This window comes from Rhinolophus sinicus, linkage group LG10 (genome assembly GCF_036562045.2).
Source record: "Rhinolophus sinicus isolate RSC01 linkage group LG10, ASM3656204v1, whole genome shotgun sequence".
NCBI lineage: Eukaryota > Metazoa > Chordata > Mammalia > Chiroptera > Rhinolophidae > Rhinolophus > Rhinolophus sinicus.
In genome coordinates this window covers 70,422,328-70,445,205 of record NC_133759.1, presented here as the reverse complement: position 1 = coordinate 70,445,205, position 22,878 = coordinate 70,422,328, and the positions used below count along the sequence as shown (strand labels likewise).

Genomic DNA, 22,878 nt, shown 5'->3' with positions numbered 1-22,878 from the left:
GAGAAAGTAAGCGTGCTGAAGAAAATGGAATACTCTAAATATCAAACTTTCTTTTACATAAACTTAAGGGTAACCACTCAAAATAAATCCAGAATTGAAATACATACTGAAATAAAAAAAGAAACAGAGGGAAACATCATAGAATACCACCACACAGAAATAATAGACAACAACAAAAAGGCAAAGAAACAATGGAGACACAACCTTACCAGAAAACTAAGGATAGAATGACAGGAAATCCTCACATATCAATAATTACTCTAAATGTAAATGGACTGAACTCACCAATAAAAAGGCACAGAGTAGCAGATTGGATCAAAAAACTAAACCCAACCATATGCTGTCTCCAAGAGACACATCTCAGCTACAAGGACAAGCATAGACTCAAAGTGAAAGGGTGGAAATTGACACTCCAAGCAAATGGTACCCAGAGAAAATCAGGTGTAGCCATAATGATATCAGATGAAACAGATTTCAAGGTGAAAAAGATAACAAGAGACAAAGATGGACATTTCATAATGGTGAAGGGGACTGTACAACAAGAAGACATAACAGTCATCAATATTTATGTCCCCAATCAGGGAGCACCAAGCAACTACTAACAGAACTAAAGGGAGAAATTGACCAAAACACAATTATACTAGGGGACTTAAATACATCATTGACAGCTATGGATAGATCATCCAAACAGAAAATAAATAACGAAATAGTAGCCCTAAATGACACATTAGATGAAATGGACATAATTGACATTTATAGAGCACTTCATCCTAAAACATCAGACTATACATTCTTTTCTAGTGTACATGGAACATTCTCAAGGATAGACCATATATTGGGACATAAAATCAGTCTCAACAAATTTAAGAAGATTGAAATCATACCATGCATATTCTCTGATCACAAGGCTTTGAAATTGGATATCAACTGTAAAAAGAAAGCGGGAAAAACACAAATACATGGAGACTAAACAACATACTTTTAAAGAAGGACTGGGTCAAAGAAGAAATTAGAGGAGAGATCAAAAGATACATAGAAACAAATGACAATGAAAATACATCCTACCAAAATTTTTGGGATGCAGCGAAAGCACTTTTAAGAGGGAAATTTATCTCATTACAGGCCTATCTCAAGAAACAAGAAAACTCCCAAATAAATAACCTCATGTTACACCTTAAAGAACTAGAAAAAGAAGAACAAGTAAAACCCAAGGTCAGCAGAAGAAAGGAAATAACAAAAATTAGAGCAGAACTAAATGAAATAGAGAACAAAAAGACAATAGAAAAAATTAATATGACAAAGAGCTGGTTCTTTGAAAAGATTAACAAAATTGACAAACCCTTGGCTAGACTTACTAAGATAAAAAGAGAGGACACTGATTAACAAAATCAGAAACGTAAAAGGGGAAGTTATCACGGACACCACAGAAATACAAAGGATCATCCAAGAATACTATGAAGGACTATATGCCACCAAATTCAACAACCTAGAAGAAATGGACAAGTTCTTAGAAACATATAGCCTTCCAAGGCTGAACCATGAAGAACTGGAAAATCTAAACAGACCGATCACCAGTAACGAAATTGAATCAGTCATCCAAAACCTTCCCAAAAGCAAAAGTCCGGGACCAGATGGCTTCACTAGTGAATTCTACCAAACCTTCAAAGAGGATCTAATACCAATTCTGCACAAACTCTTCCAAAAATTGAAGAAGAGACAGTACTCCCTAACTCATTTTATGAGGCCAACATTACCCTGATACCAAAACCTGGTAAGGACAGCACAAAAAAGAATAACTACAGACCAATATCTCTAATGAATACCGATGCAAAAATCCTAAATAAAATTCTAGCAAATCGAATACAACAATGCATTAAAAAGATTATTCATCACGACCAAGTGGGGTTCATCCCGGGGCACAAGGATGGTTCAACATAAATCCATCAATGTGATACATCACATAAACAAAATAAAGGACAAAAATCATATGATTATATCAATTGATGCAGAAAAAGCATTTGACAAGATACAACATCCATTTATGATTAAAACACTTAACAAAATGGGTATAGAAGGAAAATACCTTAACATAATAAAGGCCATATATGACAAGCCCTCTGCTAATCTCATAATTAATGGAGAAAAACTGAAGCCCTTTGCTCTACGTTCAGGAACACGACAGGGATGTCCCCTATCACCTCTGCTTTTCAACATAGTGTTGGAAGTCCTCGCCAGAACAATCAGGCAAGAGAAAGAAATAAAAGGCATCCAAATTGGGAATGAAGAAGTTAAATTATCACTCTTTGCAGATGACATGATGCTATATATAGAAAACCCTAAAGACTCCACCAAAAAGCTATTAGAAACAATCAACGAATACAGTAAAGTTGCCGGCTACAAAATCAACGCACAAAAGTCCATTGCCTTCCTATATACTAACAATGAAATCTCAGAAAAGAAATACAAAAAACAATTCCTTTTGCAATTGCAGCAAAAAGAATAAAATACCTAGGAATAAACTTAACCAAGGATGTGAAAGACCTATATGCTGAAAACTATAAGACATTTTGAAAGAAATTGAAGAAGACACAAAGAAATGGAAAGACATTCCGTGCTCATGGATTGGAAGAATCAACATAGTTAAAATGGCCATATTACCCAAAGCAATATACAGATTCAATGCAATCCCCATCAAAATCCCAATGGCATATTTTAAAGAAATAGAACAAAAATCATCAGATTTGTTTGGAACCACAAAAGACCCCGAATAGCCAAAGCAATCTTAAGAAAAAGAACAATAATGGAGGTATCACACTTCCTGACTTTGGCTTGTACTACAGGGCTACAATCATCAAAACAGCATGGTATTGGCAGAAAAACAGACACATAGACCAATGGAATAGAATTGAGAACCCAGAAATAAAACCACATAAATATGGACAGATAATTTTTGACAAAGAAGCTAAAACATACAATGGAGCAAAGACAGCCTCTTCAATAAATGGTGCTGGGAGAATTGGATAGCCACGTGCAAAAGAATGAAACTGGACTGCTATTTGTCACCATGTACCAAAGTTAATTCAAAATGGATCAAAGACTTAAGCATAAGACCTGACACAATAAACTGCATAGAAGAAAACATAGGTACTAAACTTATGGACCTTGGGTTCAAAGAGCATTTTATGAACTTGACTCCAAAGGCAATGGAAGTAAAAGCTAAAATAAACGAATGGGACTATATGAAACTTAAAAGCTTCTGCACAGCAAAAGAAACCATTGACAAAATAAAGAGGCCACCAACTGAATGGGAGAAGATTTTTGCAAACAGTGCCTCCGATAAGGGGCTAGTATCCAGAATATACAAGGAACTCATGCAACTCAACAACAAAAAAACAAACAACCCAATTGAAAAATGGGCAGAGGACTTGAAGAGACATTTCTCCAAAGAGGACATACAAATGGCAAATAGACATATGAAAAAATGCTCAACATCACTAATCATCAGAGAAATGCAAATCAAAACCACAATGAGATATCACCTCACCCCAGTCAGAATGGCTATCATCAACAAGACAAACAATAACAAATGTTGGAGAGGCTGTGGAGAAAAAGGAACCCTCATACACTGTTGGTGGGAATGCAGACTGGTGCAGCCGTTATGGAAGGCAGTGTGGAGGTTTCTCAAAGAATTACGAATAGAATTGCCATATGACCCAGCAATCCCTCTTCTGGGTATCTACCCAAAAAATCTGAAAACATTTAGAGATAAAGACACGTGTGCTCCAATGTTCATTGCAGCTTTGTTTACGGTGGCCAAGACATGGAAACAACCAAAATGTCCTTCGATAGATGAATGGATAAAGAAGTTGTGGTATATATACACAATGGAATACTATACCTGGCAGTAAGAAAAGATGATATAGGAACATTTGTGACAACATGGATGGATCTTGAGAGAGTAATGCTGAGCGAAACAAGTCAGACAGAAAAAGCAGAGAACCATGTGATTTCACTGATATGTGGTATATAAACCAAGAACAACAAAAGAACAAGACAAACAAATGAGAAACAGAAACTCATAGACACAGACAATAGTTTAGTGGTTGCCAGAGGGTAAGGGGCGGGGGTGGGGGTGGGAGATGAGGGTAAGGGGATCGAATATATGGTGATGGAAAGAGAACTGACTCTGGGTGGTGAACACACAATGGGATTTATAGATGATGTAATACAGAATTGTACACCTGAAATCTATGTAATTTTACTAACAATTGTCACCCCAATAAATTTAATTAAAAAAAAAAAAAAAAAATCTAGGAAATCGAATACAACAATGCATTTAAAAGATTGCATCACAACCAAGTAGGGTTCATCCCCGGGGCACAAAGATGGTTCAACATCCGCAAATCCATCAATGTGATACATCACATAAACAAAATAAAGGACAAAAATCATATGATTATATCAATTGATGCAGAAAAAGCATTTGACAAGATACAACATCCATTTATGATTAAAACACTTAATAAAATAGGTATAGAAGGAAAATACCTTAACATAATAAAGGCCATAGATGACAAGCCCTCTGCTAATCTCATAATTAATGGAGAAAAACTGAAGCCCTTTGCTCTACGTTCAGGAACACGACAGGGATGTCCCCTATCACCTCTGCTTTTCAACATAGTGTTGGAAGTCCTTGCCAGAGCAGTCAGGCAAGAGAAAGAAATAAAAGGCATCCAAATTGGGAATGAAGAAGTTAAATTATCACTCTTTGCAGATGACATGATGCTATATATAGAAAACCCTAATGACTCCACCAAAAAGCTATTAGAAACAATCAACGAATACAGTCAAGTTGCTGGCTACAAAATCAACGCACAAAAGTCCATTGCCTTCCTATATACCAACAATGAAATATCAGAAAAAGACATACAAAAAACAATTCCTTTTGCAATTGCAGCCAAAAGAATAAAATACCTAGGAATAAACTTAACCAAGGATGTGAAAGACCTATATGCTGAAAACTATAAGACTTTTTTGAAAGAAATTGAAGAAGACACAAAGAAATGGAAAGACATTCCGTGCTCATGGATTGGAAGAATCAACATAGTTAAAATGGCCATATTACCCAAAGCAATATACAGATTCAATGCAATCCCCATCAAAATCCCAATGGCATTTTTAAAAGAAATAGAACAAAAAATCATCAGATTTGTTTGGAACCACAAAAGTCCCCAAATAGCCAAAACAATCTTAAGAAAAAAGAACAATATTGGAGGTATCACACTTCCTGACTTTGGCTTGTACTACAGGGCTACAATAATCAAAACAGCATGGTATTGGCAGAAAAACAGACACATAGACCAATGGAATAGAATTGAGAACCCAGAAATAAAACCACATAAATATGGACAGATAATTTTTTAAAAAAAAAAGATTTTATTGGAGAAGGGGAAAAGGACTTTATTGGGGAACAGTGTGTACTTCAGGACTTTTTTTCCAAGTCAAGTTGTTGTCCTTTCAATCTTAGTTGTGGAGGGTGCTGTTCAGCTTCAAGTTGTGGTCCTTTCAGTCTTAGTTGTGGAGGGTGCAGCTCAGCTCCAGGTCCAGTTGCCGTTGCTAGTTGCAGGGGCGCAGCCCACCATCCCTTGCGGGAATTGAACCGGCAACCTTGTGGTTGAGAGGACATGCTCCAACCAACTGAGCCATCCAGGAACTCAGCGGCAGCTCAGCTCAAGGTGCTGTGTTCAATTTTAGTTGCAGGGGGCGCTGCCCACCAAGGGAGTTGAGGAATTGAACTGGCAACCTTGTGGTTGAGAGCCCATGCTCCAACCAACAACTGAGCCATCTGGGAGGCAACTCAGCTCACGGTGCCATGTTCAATCTTAGTTGCAGGGGGCAGAGCCCACCATCCCTTGCGGGACTCGAGGAATTGAACTGGCAACCTTGTGGTTGAGAGCCCACTGGCCCATGTGGGAATTGAACCAGCAGCCTTCGGAGTTAGGAGCACGGAGCTCTAACTGCCTGAGCCACCAGGCCGGCCCTATGGACAGATCATTTTTGTCAAAGAACCTAAAAACATACAATGGAGGAAAGACATCCTCTTCAATAAATGGTGCTGGCAGAATTGGATAACCACGTGCAAAAGAATGAAACTGGACTGCTATTTGTCACCATGCACCAAAATTGATTCAAAATGGATCAAAGACTTAAGCATAAGACCTGACACAATAAACTGCATGGAAGAAAACATAGGTACTAAACTTATGGACCTTGGGTTCAAAGAGCATTTTATGAATTTGACTCCAAAGGCAATGGAAGTAAAAGCTAAAATAACCGAATGGGACACTATATGAAACTTAAAAACTTCTGCACAGCAAAAGAAACCATCGACAAAATAAAGAGGCCACCAACTGAATGGGAGAAGATTTTTGCAAACAGTGCCTCCGATAAGGGGCTAATATCCAGAATATACAAGGAACTCATGCAACTCAACAACAAAAAAACAAACAACCCAATTGAAAAATGGGCTGAGGACCTGAAGGGACATTTCTCCAAAGAGGACATACAAATGGCAAATAGACAAATGAAAAAATGCTCAACATCACTAATCATCAGAGTAATGCAAATCAAAACCACAATGAGATATCACCTCACCCCAGTCAGAATGGCTATCATCAACAAGACAAATAGTAACAAGTGTTAAGAGGCTGTGGAGAAAAAGGGACCCTCATACACTGTTGGTGGGAATGCAGACTGGTGCAGCCGTTATGGAAGGCAGTGTGGAGGTTCCTCAAAAAATTATGAATAGAATTACCATATGACCCAGCAATCCCTCTCCTGGGTATCTACCCGAAAAATCTGAAAACATTTATAGATAAAGACACGTGTGCTCCAGTGTTCACTGCAGCTTTGTTTACAGTGGCCAAGACATGGAAACAACCAAAATGTCCTTTGATAGATGAATGGATAAAGAAGTTGTGGTATATATACACAATGGAATACTATTCAGTGGTAAGAAAAGATGATATAGGAACATTTGTGACAACATGGATGGATCTTGAGAGTGTAATGCTGAGCGAAATGTCAGACAGAAAAAGCAGAGAACCATGTGATTTCACTGATAGTGGTATATAAACCAAAAACAACAAAAGAACAAGACAAACAAATGAGAAACAGAAACTCATAGACACAGACAATAGTTTAGTGGTTACCAGAGGGTATGGGGGGGTGGGGGTGGGAGATGAGCGTAAGGGGGATCAAATATATGGTGATGGAAGGAGAACTGACTCTGGATGGTAAACACACAATGGGATTTATAGATGATGTAATACAGAATTGTACACCTGAAATCTATGTAATTTTACTAACAATTGTCACCCCAATAAATTTAAAAAGAAAAAAGAAAAAGGAATACTCATACACTGCTGGTGGAAATGCATATTGGTGCAGCCACTATGGAAAGTAGTGTGGAGGTTCCTCAACAAATTAAGAATGGAATTACCATGTGAAATACTATTCTGTCATAAGAATAGATGAAATAATGTCATTTGTGACAACATGGATGGCTCCTGAGATTATTATACTAAGCAAAATAACTCAGACAGAAAAAGTCAAGAACCATATGATTTCACTGATATGTGGTAAATAAAACTGAAAACAACAAAGGAACAAGACAAACAAATAAGAAACAAAAATTCACAGACACAGACAATAGTTTAGTGGTTAGGGGGGGGTGGTTAGGTGAGGGTAAAAGGAATCAAATATTTGGTGATGGAAAGAGAACTGACTCTGGGTGGTGAGCACACAATATGAGATATAGGTAATGTAATACAGAATTGTACACCTGAAATTTATGTAACTTTACTAACAATTGTCACCCCAATAAACTAATTTTAAAAAAATTGTGTATTCGTAAGTAAAAGAAGCCAATCTGAAACTGCTATAGGCTGTATGATTACAAGTATATAATAAATGTGGAAAAGGCAAAACTATGCAGACAGTAAAAGATCATTGGTTGCCAGAGGTTTAGCAGCGAGGAATAGATAAGTCAATTTTTTTTCTGCAACCCAAAAACTGCTCAACAAAATAAAGGCTAAAAAAAATACTCTCAGCCTACTCTTACCATAAAATCCAGCAGTTGCACTCCTGAGTATTTACCCTAGAGAAATAAAAACTTTTTCCTATCCAAAGACCTGTACACAAATGTTCATTAAAGCTTCATCTGTAAAAGCGAAAACTGGAAACAACCCTAATGTTCAATGGGTGAATGGCTAAACAATCTTGGTACATCCACCCCATGGAATACTGCTCAGCAATAAAAGGGAACAAACTATTGATACAGGCAACTCAAGAGCTGGTGTTGGGTGGAAAAGCCAATTTCAAATGTCATATACTGTATAATTGTATTAATGTAGCATTCTAGAAATGACAAAATTATGGAAATGGAGAAGAGATACATGGCTGCCAGGGCTTGGGAAATAAGGAGAGTTGTAAGTAAGGGAGTTAGGAGGGGGGTAAAGAGGGAAGTAAGGGGTGTCAGTGGATAAGGAGGGTCAATGTGCCTATGAAGAGGGAGATCTCAGTGGTCATGGGTTAGGTCTAATGTTGATGTCATATGATTATATAAATCTACACATAAAATGACATGAGGCAAAATAAATAAATAGGGTAAGATCTAATCTCGTAACTAAATGACCTAAGATTTTTTAAAAACTCCTCATACAACAAATAGTTCAAAAAGTCCTGGATGGTTCTACCAGACAACTAAGTTATGAGTTCTCTGAAATAAGCAACTGACCTGACACCTGCAGCTCCCAAATGGCCTCCTGGTCATTATTCTGGGAACTGAACCCGCATCCATAGAGACCAGTGTCTGAGAGACTAACATCCTTCAACCTCAGGGAGACATGCCCCTCCGCTATGGAGTCCTTCAGCAGCTCAGTTCTCCCTCGATAGGCTGGCATCTGCCTATGGCGCTGGTCTGTCCCTTCTCTGTAGAGATGCACCACAGCGTGGAACTCATCTCTGAAGAACCGCACTTCCATGGCCTCCGCACTTGTCTTAGGAGAGAGGAAGCACGAGAACACTGCGTCCTCCCCGACCACGACCTGGACGGGCTTGTCTGGTCCCATCACCTGCCACTGGCCTGTGGAAGGAAGCACAAGAGATAACTGAGCAAAGACCCTGTCAGTGTGTCCTGCTCATGGTCAGCGTGTGCCCAGGGGTGTGACATCCATCTTATCTCCTTTCCAAACCAGTGACCAGCGTCTGTACATCCCTTACACTTGACAGAGCACTTACTTACACATCTGTTACTTCACTCTGTTTCCACAAACATCCCGACAGGCGTATGTTATTGATATTCCCATTTCCAAGATGAGAACACAATGTCTCAGAGAAACTAAGTAAGCTAATCAGGGGCATGAGAGCACTTTCCAAACGCTGATCGTCTGACTGGAGGAGAATCTATATCCACATCCTCTTGTGCTGCCCGTCTGCTTCACCGCACACTCACAACAGCCCCTTTTCATCTTTTTTGCTAAAAACTAAAGATGACCCATTTTCCAGGAGGTGAGTATTAACAATAAAATCTCCAGCTTGGGGCAGTTTGTTTCCTTCAAGCACATGTTTCCATCTTGTAAACGTTCATGGGTACAGCAAAAAAAAGTCTTTATCCATAAGTTAAACCCTTATTCGTGCTTCCTCATTTTATTTACCTACTTTTTCTGCCAAATTCTGAGAGGTATATACGACACTTTGAGAAGGAAATTTTGCAGTTTTTACTTTATACATTTGCTCTCCGGTGAATTCATGCTGAGTATCTTTTCCATGGAGTGTGCTTGCATACTTGTGTAACAATTTCTTTTGTCCACTTTGTAATGTTGGGGTGAATGGTTCTTCATTCAGCTGTACCAGCAGGTGTTACCTTTAGTTTGTTTCTATTTTCTGGGTGCAGCTTTGCCCTCGTCTTCATTTTGAAACTTTCTTCATCTTTGAAACTTTCTTCATCATCTTGTTTGAAATGCTATTTGTTTTCTGCAAGTCTCCTCTGCGTGACTCTCAGCTCTGTGGGGACAAGCTCTGTAGGTTTGCTCAGCACAGCACCCCCCACCCCCATGCCCAGCACAGTGTTCAGCTCCAAGCATGGGCTCCACAAAGAGCGGTTCCATTATGTATGATGAGCACTTTTTTCTCTGTCACTTGCTCCTTTGCAATCATGTCAGTAATTTTCCTGCTATAAATCGCACTAATCATTTGTAATGATAAGATTTCTTCTTCACAGAGATCACAAACTATGGAGGCTCCCTTTATCTTTTTGAGCACATCTCTCGGATTTGGAATACCCATTGATTAATTCACAGGTATGCATTTCTGCTTTGTGCATAGATAGGTATGTTGTGGAGTGTATACTCATTAGAGAAAAGAGGGTGACAGTGAAAATTTCCTTTTCAAGCACGTGGAAATTCCCAAAGTAATCACTTATTTTCAAATAAGTGAAGATTTTTATTTTAGCACCCATTATTTCTTACTTTAAATATGTTTTATACATCTTTCTGAAAGGTATTTCACTAATACTTTTTGAAGGAGAATCTTATGATATAAAATGTGACTTTGCAGCAGGATATCTGTTCAGCCACTGACCTGGCTTAGCAGACGCTGAGTGGCCCCCCTTCACCCTGAGTCCTCTTGCACTGGGCTGGGCATGTCCCTGCCCTGTGTCAGCCCCACCCAGGAGCCTGGCCCTGCTCCCTGCTGAGGGCTTTCTCTGCCCTTTGGAACCTGCTCAGTCTGGTGCAGGGCAGCCCAGAAGTGCTGAGAATTGAACAGTGGTGGGGGTACATGTTCCCAGTGGGGGGCAGGAGGCAGTAGATGTTGGAATGATTCAGGGTTGCCATCTGTGTGGCCCCTCAGAAGGTGTTTCCATGTCAGTTACCAGCTCATTTGAACACCCTCTTTTGGTTTCCCTCCCTTCTGCTTTCACTCTCTCCACTCTCTACTTTTGTTTCCTGAATCACTTCCTCACCAGCCCACCTGCACTCAGACCCTAGTCCCTGGTTTGCTTTGGGGGCTCAGCCTAGGTCAGCTGGGCTGCTGCTGTTGTGCCTTCAGGGCTGTGGGGGGCTCTCGAGCTGAGGGAACCTTTTCCTGGGGTATCTCTGTCCCTCTGTGCAGCCCTTACTGCTGCTGTCATTTTCCTTGCCTACCGCAGCTCCTTCCACCCTTTACTCCTCCTTCCCCCCCGGGGACCAGGGAGGAAAAATCGCCTGTTGTGACATAGGCCCTGAGCTAATGAAACGCTGGGCTCCGCTCTATGTACATGAGCTCATGTGATCTCCACAGCAACCGGATCAGGGTGTGAGGCCATCTCCTGTGACAAGGAGCACGTGGACACCTGGGGGAGTCATGAGCCACAAAGTTCCTAAGCAGAGGAAATGAGAGTTCAAAATAAAGTCTTTCTGCCTCGGAGGTCATTTCCATGACACCTGCTGCCTCTCCAGGAAGCAGAGCTGTCAGAGAAACTCATCAGAAAATGGATGAGAATGAACTTCCGTGACAGGATGTCCTGTGAACAAGACATACGGGTTTTCTGTGGAAACATAGAGCGTGATTTATTGCCCTTATTTCTCTCTTCTTTTCCATGATTACACAACAGACATAGGTGATTTGTGGCAGAATGAACCTGTGCAGACTGGACCTTGTACAGGAGGACACACCCTGTCCAGAGACAGGGGTCTACTCCAGCCTCCAGCTTCCTCTCTGTACTTTATTCAGTTACTCAACATCCTACACACCAGCCTTTGTGTTGAGCATAACTAGAAGAAGAAAGAAGAGTGGGCTTCTTCTCAGACTATGCCAGGTTACAACTTAGTCTTCATTTGAAGATCAGGACACCTTCCCCCACCCTCAGGTCACATACCACAGGTGTTTCCCACTCAGCATGTCCACAGCTGGACCATTACCTTTCCCCCAAACGTCTTAATCAGTGTCTCCTACCCTGGCTCCATGTCAGAAACTGGTGCTCTCCTAGAGACCCCTGCCTAAACTCCACAGCCCACCTGGGATAAACATTTAATTTATTCTCCTTCACATCCTTGGTGTGTCCCCTCCCCACTCCCAGGCCCCTCTTCACCACTCTTTGTCATGAGTTCTGGGCTGTTATCACAGTTTGCACAGTGCCCGAGACCTTCCCACTGTCCCCTGCTTCCCACAGCCCCTGACAGTGATAGATGTCAGCCTGGGGCAGAAGTCGGTGAAATGCAAACAAAAAAGATGCCCCACCCAGTTGTGCTGCGATCATGTTGCTAAAGAACTCAAAGCATTAACCAAGAAGAGAGTCAGAGAGAGTCCCCCCTGGAGGCTTACCTGAGCCCAGCCCCAGGAGACTGAGAAGCAAAGTGAGCATGAGGGTCCCAAGAGCCATGGATGTGTCTGCAGGCCGATCTCACGCTATGGAAACAGACAACAGCAGGGACAGGAGGAAGGACTAATTAGAGAGAAGAGGGGTCAGCCCAGCTTCTGAGGTGAGGAGCCATGAAGAGGCAGAGCTTGAGCTGATGGCAAGCTGCACATTCTTCTTAGAGTCACCTGATACAGACATGGCCCTGTGTGTTAGGGGAGAGGGGACTCTGCACTTTGAATTACTGCATTTATTGGCCGGCCATAAATATCTGTCTCAGACCAAGGAAGCAATGGTACAGAAGGGGGATGGGGCCTACTGGGAGGGGTTTGTCCTGGGTCAAGACTGTGCCTTCTGTGGGTTGCAAGGGAGTGTCAGATGCAGGGATATTTTAAGGTCCAATCTGGCAGGTAGAACTTTACAGGCGATGTGAATCTAATCTTAAAAAGAGGTTGTCCCAACAGAGGGTAGCAGGCTGTGCAGACAAATAGGTGCCATTCCACAAGGAGTAACCAAGAGCAGGTGAGATGAACATTTCCTGGCACAGCCTGAGGTAACACTCTGTATCACCCCCTTTCTTGAGTCACAACGAGGACTCAGATCTTGAAGCAAGATTGGAAGAACTTGCTAGAACAAGACAGAACCTTAATCTCAAGGATCCAAGGTATTGGGAAATGACCCGAATATGTCAGGCCTGAGGAAAAGGTGAAGAACCTCTCACTCAGTCTTTCATTTGCACACTAAGCCAGGGAACCGACGATTAGAGATTGTGCAACCTTTTCAAGCCCAGGGAAATTCACAAAGTGATCACTTACTGACCTTAATGCAAGTTTCCACAGATGCCATGGAAAAAAACCCAAAATTTTCTAATCATAATAAAGTTAATAGAAAAAAGCTATTTTAAATCTTAGGAAAACATATATATTTAGAAATTGTTAATAACACAATGTTAAATAACCCACAGGTTCAAAAAGAAACTACAATAAAAGTTAGGAAATATTTAGAATAAAATGTGAATGAAAATACCACATTTAAGCTAAAATTCAGAACATGTACAATAACAAATGGTGGCAAAGATGTGGAGCAACAGGAACTTTCCTGGTACAGCCATTTTGGAAGACAGTTGAGCAGTTCCTTACAAAACGAATCATACTCTTTCCATACAACCCAGCAATTGCACTTTTTAGTATTTGCCCAAATGAGTAGAAACCTTATGGTCACATGAAAACCTGCGCATGAATGCTTGTAGCACCTTTATTCATGATTGCCAAAACTTGGAAACAACAAAGATATCTTTCAAGAGGTGAATCGATAAACAAGCTAAGGTACATCCATGCAAAGGAATATTACTCAGTAGTAAAGGAAATGAGCTATCAAGTCACAAAAAGATATAGAGAAACCTTAAGTGAATATTGGTAAGTGAATGAAGCCAGTTTGAAAAGGCTACATACTGTATGATTCTAATTATATGACTTTATGGGAAAGGTGAAAATATAGAGACAGTAAAAAGTTTTTTGTTTGTCAGGGTTTGGGAGGGAGAGGGAATGTGAGAGGGACAAATTAATGGAGCACAAGATATTTTTAGGGCAATTAAAGTACGTATTACCTACGGCACTAAAACGATGGATTCATGTCATTATTCATTTGTCCAAACCCATAGCATGTACAACACCAAGAGTGAACAGTAATGTAAACTATGGACCTGGGGTGATAATGACGTGTCAATATAATTTCATTAGTTGTGACAAACGTACCACTCTTGATGCTGGAGGAGAATGGGCATCTTTGTGTGTGTTGCAGGATGAGAAGGATATATGGCATGTGTACTTTACACTTTATGTTGTTGTGTACTTTACAATCAATTGAAAAATAAAGTTTATTTTGTTAAAGAATAAAGATCAGGATATACTATCCCTAAGACCAATCATGCTTCTTTTTTGCTATTGTGTTGAAATATTATTTTTAAAAACAGCTTTATTGAGGCACAATTGATATATAATAAACAGCACATCAGTGAAGTGTTTAATTGATATGTTTTGATTTGTGTGTTTATCCATGAAACCATCACCCCAAAGAAGACAGTGAGCATTTCTGCATCCTAAGAGCATCCTTGTTCCCATTTGTAATCCCTTCTATCCTACTGTTCCCTCCTAGCAAACACTGATGTGCTTTCTGTCAGTGGGGTTCCGATTGCATTTTCTATACTTTTATATAAGTGATGTCACACAGTATGCATTTTTTGAGGTGTTTTTTTAAATTGTATTAGTTTCAGGTGCACAAGACAAAGCAATACTTAGACGTTTATCATTTATATCCCTCACACTGTGTGAACCCCCTTCCCCCCATCCACTATCCCTCTGACATCGCACAGTCATTACATTTCCACTGTCTCTATTCCTAATGCTGTACTCCGCTTCCTGTAACCATATACATACATATATATACAGATATATATATATATAAAATTATAGTTGGCATTCATTGTTGTTCAGCTTCAGGTGTACAGTGCAAAGATCAGGCATCTGCATCATCCCTGAGGTGGTCTCCCAAATGGGACACGTGTCCCTTGGATACCCTACAAAATCTTTACATTATTGATTACATTCCCCAAATTAATTTTCAAAACCCCGTGGCCATCTTGTGGTTACCGACTATTTTCTAAACCTCTCACCTTCCCCTTATCCCCACCTCCCTGCCCCTCTAGCAACCCTCAGTTTTTCCTCTATGTCTCCAAAACTGTTTCTGATTAGTTCATTCACTTATTCTTTTCTTTAGATTCCACATATATGTGAGATCATATTGTATTTGTCTTTCTCTGTCTGACTTATTTCACTTAACATAATGTTCTCTAGGTCCATCCATGTTGTTGCAAATGGTAAGATTTCTTTCTTTTTTATGGCTGCGTAATACTCCATTGTATAAATGTACCACAGTTTCTTAATCCAGTCATCTACTGATGGGCATTTCAGTGGTTTCCATGTCTTGGCTATTGTGTATAGAGCTGCAATAAACATAGGAGTGCATAAAGATTTTTGAATTGGAGTTTTGGATTTCTCCGGATAGATACCTAGGAGTAGGATTGCTGGATCATAAGGTAGTTCCATTTTCAGATTTTTGAGATACCTCCATACTGTTTTCCATAGTGGCTGCACCAATCTGCATTCCCACCAACGTGCACAAGCGTTCCCTTTTCTCCACATCCGTACCAGCACTTATTGTTTGTTGATTTATTGATGATAGCCATTTTGACTGGGGTGAGATGGTATCTCATTGTGGTTTTTATTTGCATTTCTCTGATGGTTAGTGAGGTTGAGCATTTCTTCATATGTCTGTTTGCCATCTGTATGTCCTTTTTAGAAAAATGTCTCTTCATGTCCCCTGCCCATTTTTTAATTGGGTTGTTTGTTTTTTTGGAGTTGAGTTGAGTGAGTTTTTTATAAATTTGTGATATTAATCCCTTATCAGATATATCATTGCCAAATATCTTTTCCCATTCAGTAGGATCCCTTTTTGTTTTATTGCTGGTTTCCTTTGCTGTCAAAAAACTTTTTAGTTTAATGTAATCCCACATGTTTATTTTTTCTCTTACTTCCCTTGCGCGAGGGGATATATCAGTAAAAATCTTACTCCGGGTAATGTCTGTGAAGTTTCTTCCTATATTTTCTTCTAGGAATTTTATGGTTTCAAATCTAACATTTAAGTCTTTAAGCTATTTTGAATTTATTTTTGTATATGGTGTAAGGAGGTGGTCCAGCTTCATTTTTTTGCATGTGTCTGTCCAGGTTTCCCAGCACCATTTATTGAATAGACTGTCTTTACCCCACCGTACATTCTTGCTTCCATTGTCATAGATTAAATGGCCATATAGGCATGGATTTATTTCTGGACTCTCTATTCTGTTCCATTGATCTATGTGTCTGTTTTTATGCCAGTACCATGCTGTTTTGATTACTGTAGCCTTGTAGTATAATTTGATGTCAGGTATTGTTATACCTCCCACTTTGTTCTTATTTCTCAAGATTGCTGAGGCTATCCGGGGTCTTTTATGGTCCCATATAAATTTTAGGATTATATGTTCTATTTCTGTGAAAAATGTCGTTGGTAGTTTGATAGGAATTGCGTTGAATATGTATATTGCCTTAGGCAGTATGGACATTTTAACTATATTAATTCTTCTTATCCATGAACATGGTATGTGTTTCCATCTATTTGTATCTTCTTTCATTTCTTTCTTCAGTGTCTTATAATTTTCTGAGTACAGATCTTTTACTACTTTGGTTAAATTTATTCCCAGGTATTTTATAGTCTTTGGAGCAATTGTAAATGGAATTGCTTTTTTAATTTCTCCTTCTGATGTTTTATTATTGGTATATACAAATGCAACTGATTTCTGAATATTAATTTTGTATCCTGCTACTTTACTAAATTCATCTATCAGCTCTAATAGTTTCTTGGTGGAGTCTTTAGGGTTCTCTAAATATAGTATCATATCATCTGCATATAATGACAGTTTTACTTCCTCCTTACCGATTTGGATGCCTTTTATTTCTTTTTCTTGTCTGATTGCTGTGGCTAGAACTTCCAGCACTATGTTGAATAGAAGTGGAGAAAGTGGGCAACCTTGCCTTGTTCTTGATCTTAAGGGGAATGGTTTTAGCTTTTCCCCATTGAGTATGATGTTAGCTGTGGGTTTATTATACATGGCCTTTATTATGTTGAGATATGATCCCTCTATTCCCACTTTCTTTTTTTTTTTTTAACAGTGATATACATTTATTCAGCCCCGCTGGGTATGCATCCTTATCTCTTTTTGTAGTACCTGCTATAACCATTGCTTTAAATATAAAGATAAATCAGACAAAGACAACACAAAAAAAAAGAAAACTACAGGCCGATATTGGTAATGAACACGGATGCAAAAATCCTCAACAAAATATTAATGAACAGAATTCAGCAATACATTAAAAAGATCACACACCATGATCTAGTGGTATTCATCCCTGGTATGCAAGGGTGGTTCAACATCTGCAAATCAATTAATGTGATACACCACATTAACAAAATGAAAAATAGAAATCACATGATCATATCAATAGATGCAGAAAAAGCATTTGATAAAATCCAGCAGCCATTTATGATAAAAACCTTAGGAAAGTGGGAATATTGACTATTAATTGATTTGCGGATGTTGAACCACGCTTGCATACCAAGGTTGAATCCCACTAGATCATGGTGTATGATCTTTTTAATGTATTGCTGAATTCTGTTCGCTAATATTTTGTTGAGGATTTTTGCATCTATGTTCATTAGAGATAGCGGCCTGTAGTTTTCTTTTTGTGGTGTCTTTGTCTGATTTTGGGATCAGGGTGATAGTGGCTTCGTAAAAAGTGTTTGGGAGCCTTCCCTCCTTCTGGATTTTTTGGAAGAGCTTGAGGAGAATAGGTGATAATTCTTTTTTGAACATTTTGTAAAATTCACCTGTAAAGCCATCTGGTCCAGGGCTTTTGTTTGTTGGGTGCTTCTTGATTACTTATTCAATTTCCCTGGTGGTAATCAGTCTATTCAGGTTTTCCGTTTCTTCTTGAAACGGAATGTTGTAAGCCTCTAGAAAATTGTCCATTTCTTCCAGATTGTCAAATTTGTTGGCATATAGTTGCTCATAGTAATTTCTTAAAATTTTTTGTATTTCTGTGGTGTCTGTTGTCACTTTTCCTCTTTCATTTCTGATTTTATTAATTTGGGTCCTCTCTCTCTTTTTTTTAATGAGTCTGGCTAAAGGTTTGTCAATTTTGTTTATCTTCTCTAAGAACCAACTCTTGGATTCATTGATCTTTTGTATTGTTTTTCTGGTTTCTATTTCATTTATTTCTGCTCTCATTTTTATTATCTCCTTCCTTGTACTCCCTTTGGGCTTATTTTGTTGTTCTTTTTCCAGATCACTTAAGTGTGAAGATAAACTGTTGATTAGTGATGTTTCTTGTTTCTTTAGGTAGGCCTGCAGTGCTATGAATTTCCCTCTTAGGACTGCTTTCACGGCATCCCATAGATTTTGGGTCATCGTGTTTTCATTTTCGTTTGTCTCAAGATATCTTTTGATTTCTTCCTTGATCTCCTGCTTGACCCATTCATTATTTAGTAACATATTATTCAGCCTCCATGAATTGGTGTGCCTTCCAGTTTTTTTCCTTTAGTTCATTTCTAATTTCATAGCATTGTGGTCAGAGAAGACAATTGGTATGATTTCAATTTTCTTAAATTTATCCAGACTTGCTTTGTGGCCTAACATATGGTCTATCTTGGAAAATGTTCCATGTGTGCTTGAGAAGAACGTGTATTCTGCAGCATTGGGGTGAAATGCTCTGAAACTATCGATTAAATCCAAGTGGTCCAATGTATCATTTAAGGCTGTTGTTTCCATACTGATTTTCTGTCTGGAAGACCTGTCCCTTGTTGTCAGAGATGTGTTGAAGTCCCCTACTATGATAGTGTTACTGTTAATCTCTGTCTTTATGTCAGTCTATATCTGTTTTATATATTTAGGTGCTCCTATGTTGGGTGCATAGACGTTTACTAGGGTTATGTCCTCTTGTCGGATCGATCCCTTTATTATTATATAGTGCCCATCTTTGTCTTTTAATATTTTCTTCATTTTAAAGTCCATTTTGTCAGAAATAAGTATTGCAACTCCAGCTTTTTTTCTCATTTCCATTTGCATGAAATATCATACTCCAACCCTTCACTTTCAGCCTGTGTGTGTCTTTTGATCTGAGGTGAGTCTCTGTGTACAGCATATACAAGGGTCTTGCTTTCTTATCCACTCGGCCACCCTATGTCTCTTGATTGGAGCATTTAATCTGTTTACATTTAAAGTGATTATTGATAGGTACATAGTTATTGCCATTTTAAAATTTGTAGTTAGATTGTTTTCATCTTTCTTCTATTTACAGAAGTCCTTTTAGTATTTCTTGCAATGCTGGCTTGGTGGTAATACATTCCTTTAGCTTATTCTTTTCTGGGAAGCTCTTTATCTCTCCATCAACTTTAAATGATAGCCTTGCTGGATAAAGCAATCTAGGTTGTAGGCCTTTGTTTTCCATCACTTTGAGTATCTCCTGCCACTCCCTCCTGGCCTTCAATGTTTCTGCAGAAAAGTCATTTGACAGTCTTATGGGAATTCCCTTGTATGTAACCATCTGTCTTTCTTTTTCTGCTTTTAGGATTCTCTCTTTGTCTTTAACCTTTGCCATTTTAACTATAATGTGTCTTGGTGTGGGCCTGTTTGGGTTTATCCTGGTTGGAACTCTCTGCACTTCCTGGGCTTGTATGTTGGTTTCCTTCATCAGGTTAGGGAAGTTTTCGGATCTTATTACTTCAAATATGTTCTCAATCCCTTGCTTCCTCTCTTCACCTTCTGGTACTCCTATGATGCGCATGTTGTTGCGCTTGATGTTATCCCATAGGTCTCTTAAACCATCGTCATTGTTTTTTATTCTTTTTTCTTTCTGTTGTTCTGTTTGGGTGATCTCTGCTAACTTGTCTTCTAAGTCGCTGATTCGATGCTCTGATTCATCTAGCCTGCTGTTAATTCCTTCAAGTGAGTTCTTTATTTCGGTAATTGTGTTCTTTAGTTCTAACTGGTTGTTCGTTATGATTTCTACATCCTTCTTGATGTCCTCTCTAAGCTCCTTAAACATTCTTATCATCAGTGTTCTGAACTCTGTCTCTGATAGGTTGGTTACCTCTGTTTCATTTGGTTCCATCTCTGGAGATTTCTTCTGTTCTTTTATTTGGGACATGTTTCTTTGTTTCCCCGTTCTGGCTGACTCTCTGTGTTTGCTTCGATGTATTAGGTAGATCCCCTAGAGTTCTTAGTTCTTGCTGGGTTATCTTATGTAGTATGTGTCTCCTCCTCTGTGTGTGCTCCAAAGGTGACTCTTGTGTTGTGTATATTGTCCTGTTAAAGAAGATCTTTAATTGCTTTTCGCTTGTGAGTAGGTGGGGTTAAGTCCTAGGCTGACTAGTTGTGAGACTTGGCTCTGCCCACTGCAGGGTGTTCTGCTGCGTGAGGGTTGACTGCTTAACTGTGGTTTGGCCTCTATGGGCTCTTGTGCCTGTGAAGAATTCCCTCTGGGTTTGTCACTTGTAGGTCAAGCCCAGTAGTATTCTGGTTTGGTCTGGAGTTGGCCTCTGGGTGTGTTGAATCTTGTACCTCTTAAGCTGTGCCCTGGTAGGGCAATTTCAGAACAAAGCAAATCACCAAGCACAACAACAAAGAAAAAATCAAATATATTCACATGTAAAAACAACCGACAACCCCCACTCAACACAGGCAAAGATATCAAAGATATAAAGACAAAACAAAACAAAACAGAAAGCAGCGCCAGTCTTGGCTTAAGGCCCCAAGTAATCTCCAGATTGTCCTCTGCTGTACCAAAGAGTCCCCTGCATATTGTGCAGGCAGAGCCAGTCACCTGGTGCCCAGAGTGACGTTGGGACTGCAGATTTAGATGAGTGGGGCTGAGGGGTCAGCATGGTAGTTTCTACAAAGTCAGTGCAGTTTCTGCCCTTGCCTACACATATGCACACTGAGAATAACACCACCAGTCCTCTGTCCAGTTCTCCTGAGTCTTAGGGCACTTCTTCCATGTGTGTGTGTGAGTGTGTGTGTCTGTGTGTGTGTGTGTGGCAAGCGGGAGATTTCTGAGCTGCTGAAAGCTGGGAGCTGCGTCTTCCGCTTACTGCTGATCCCTGGGAGTGCCTCTGCAGTTGTAATTGCCCCGCCCTAGGCAGGCCAGAAAGGGTGGGGGCTGGGGATGGAGGGGTCTTCTCTTTCCCAGCCCAGCTGTGTCACACTCTTCCTGCAGGCCAGAAAAGGTGGTGGCTGGGGGTGGAGGAGTCCCCTCTCTCCCAGACCAGCAAAAACCACACTCCTCCCAGCCTCCTCCCTGGGCCAGAGCCACCCACCAGTCTTCCCAGAGCCTGAGCACTAAGGCTCCTCTGTAATCTGACACCACTCCTCAGTTCAGGGGCCAGTTCAAGTCTCTGGAAGGGTGGGGGTAGGATTGGAACAGCGCGGGGGTGGGGGGGACCAGGTATGGAGTTTGTGTCCTTTGTCCAGCCTAGGACCTAACTGGAGGTATCAGCTGAGGTTATTGCCTCAAATGCTGGATATGCTGCTCCCTCGGCGGGAGAGATCAGCTGTGGGATGCAGGGAAAGAGCCCACCTCCTGGCTTTTGTGTTCTCTGTTCTGTCCTGAGATACCCTGCATCTCTGCAGCTGCGGATGTCGTCTGGGATTCCACCGCCGCAGATGCCGGCCGCGTCTCCACAGCCAAAGTGGCGGACTGCGTCTCCACAGCCACAGGTGTGGACTGCGTTTCCACAGCTGCAGATATGGGCCGCGTTTCCACAGCCACAGATGTGGGCCGTGTCTCCACTCCGCTCCCTTCCCTCTTCCCCCACTCGCCCAATTTTCCCCACCTGCAAGTAATCCTTGCACGAGTCTCTTAGCTGTTCTGCGTGATGAGCAGAGAGTCCTTTGATGGGTTATAAATGTCCCGTTTCTGATAATATCCAGAGGAGAACTCAAAAAGTGTGCCCCGCTGCCTCCATTCCTATGACATCCGAGGTGTTGTTTTTTTTGTTTGTTTGCTTTGGGTTTGTTTTTTTTTTTTTGTCTGGCTCCTTTCATTTGGAATAATTGTTTTAGATTCATCTTTTTGTGTGTGTCAATTTAATTTTTTTTTCTGCTGAGTAGTATTTCATTGCATGATATGCCACAATTTGTTTATCTTCATCTGTTGATAGCATCTGGATCACTTACAACTTTTGGTTACTAGAAATAAAACTGCTATGAACATTCATGTACAAATTAGTAGAGGAACGCATTTCCTTTTCTCTTGGACAAAATACTTAGAGTGAACTGGTAGAATCACATGGTAAGGGACTGTTTACATTATAAAGAAACTGACAAATTCTTTTCTGAAATAGTCATTTTATCTCCCCACCAGCTGTGTATGAGACTTCCAGTCCCTCAGAAGCCTCATCAACACTTGGTATGATCAGTCTTTTTAATTTTACTCCAATAGGTGGTAATAGTGTCTCATTGTGGTTTTAATTTGCATTTTGTTAGTGTCTAAGGAGATAGAGAATCTTTTCATTGGCTTACTAGCCATCTCTACATCTTCTTTGCTGAAAGATTTATTAGCAATAAATGTTGAATATGTCAAATGTTCTTTTGCTGCTTCTATTGAGATGATCATATGGTTTTCCTTCTTAGTTTGCTAATGTGGTGAATTACACTGCTTGGTGTTTGAATATTAAAACTTTCCTTCATTATGGGATAGACACATTTGGCAGTAATGTATTATTCTTGCAATATGTTGTTGAATTCAATTTGCTAAAATTTTATTTAAATTTTTGAAACAATGTTCTCGAAGGATAAGATTTGGTAGTTTTCTTTTTTATTATTCTATCTGTTT

General features: G+C 39.9%; 1 protein-coding gene across 1 annotated transcript; it reads right to left on the bottom strand.

Annotated features, from left to right (window-relative positions):
• Positions 1–8,652: 8,652 nt before the first annotated feature.
• On the bottom strand, positions 8,653–12,595 carry LOC141567255 (butyrophilin-like protein 8). The gene is made up of 2 exons (XM_074313374.1): positions 12,364–12,595; positions 8,653–9,145 (listed from the first exon to the last, which is right to left on the bottom strand). The coding sequence occupies exons 1-2, from the start codon at positions 12,419–12,421 to the stop codon at positions 8,769–8,771; spliced, it is 435 nt and encodes a 144-aa protein (XP_074169475.1). The 5' UTR covers positions 12,422–12,595; the 3' UTR covers positions 8,653–8,768.
• Between the last annotated feature and the right edge of the window lie 10,283 nt (positions 12,596–22,878).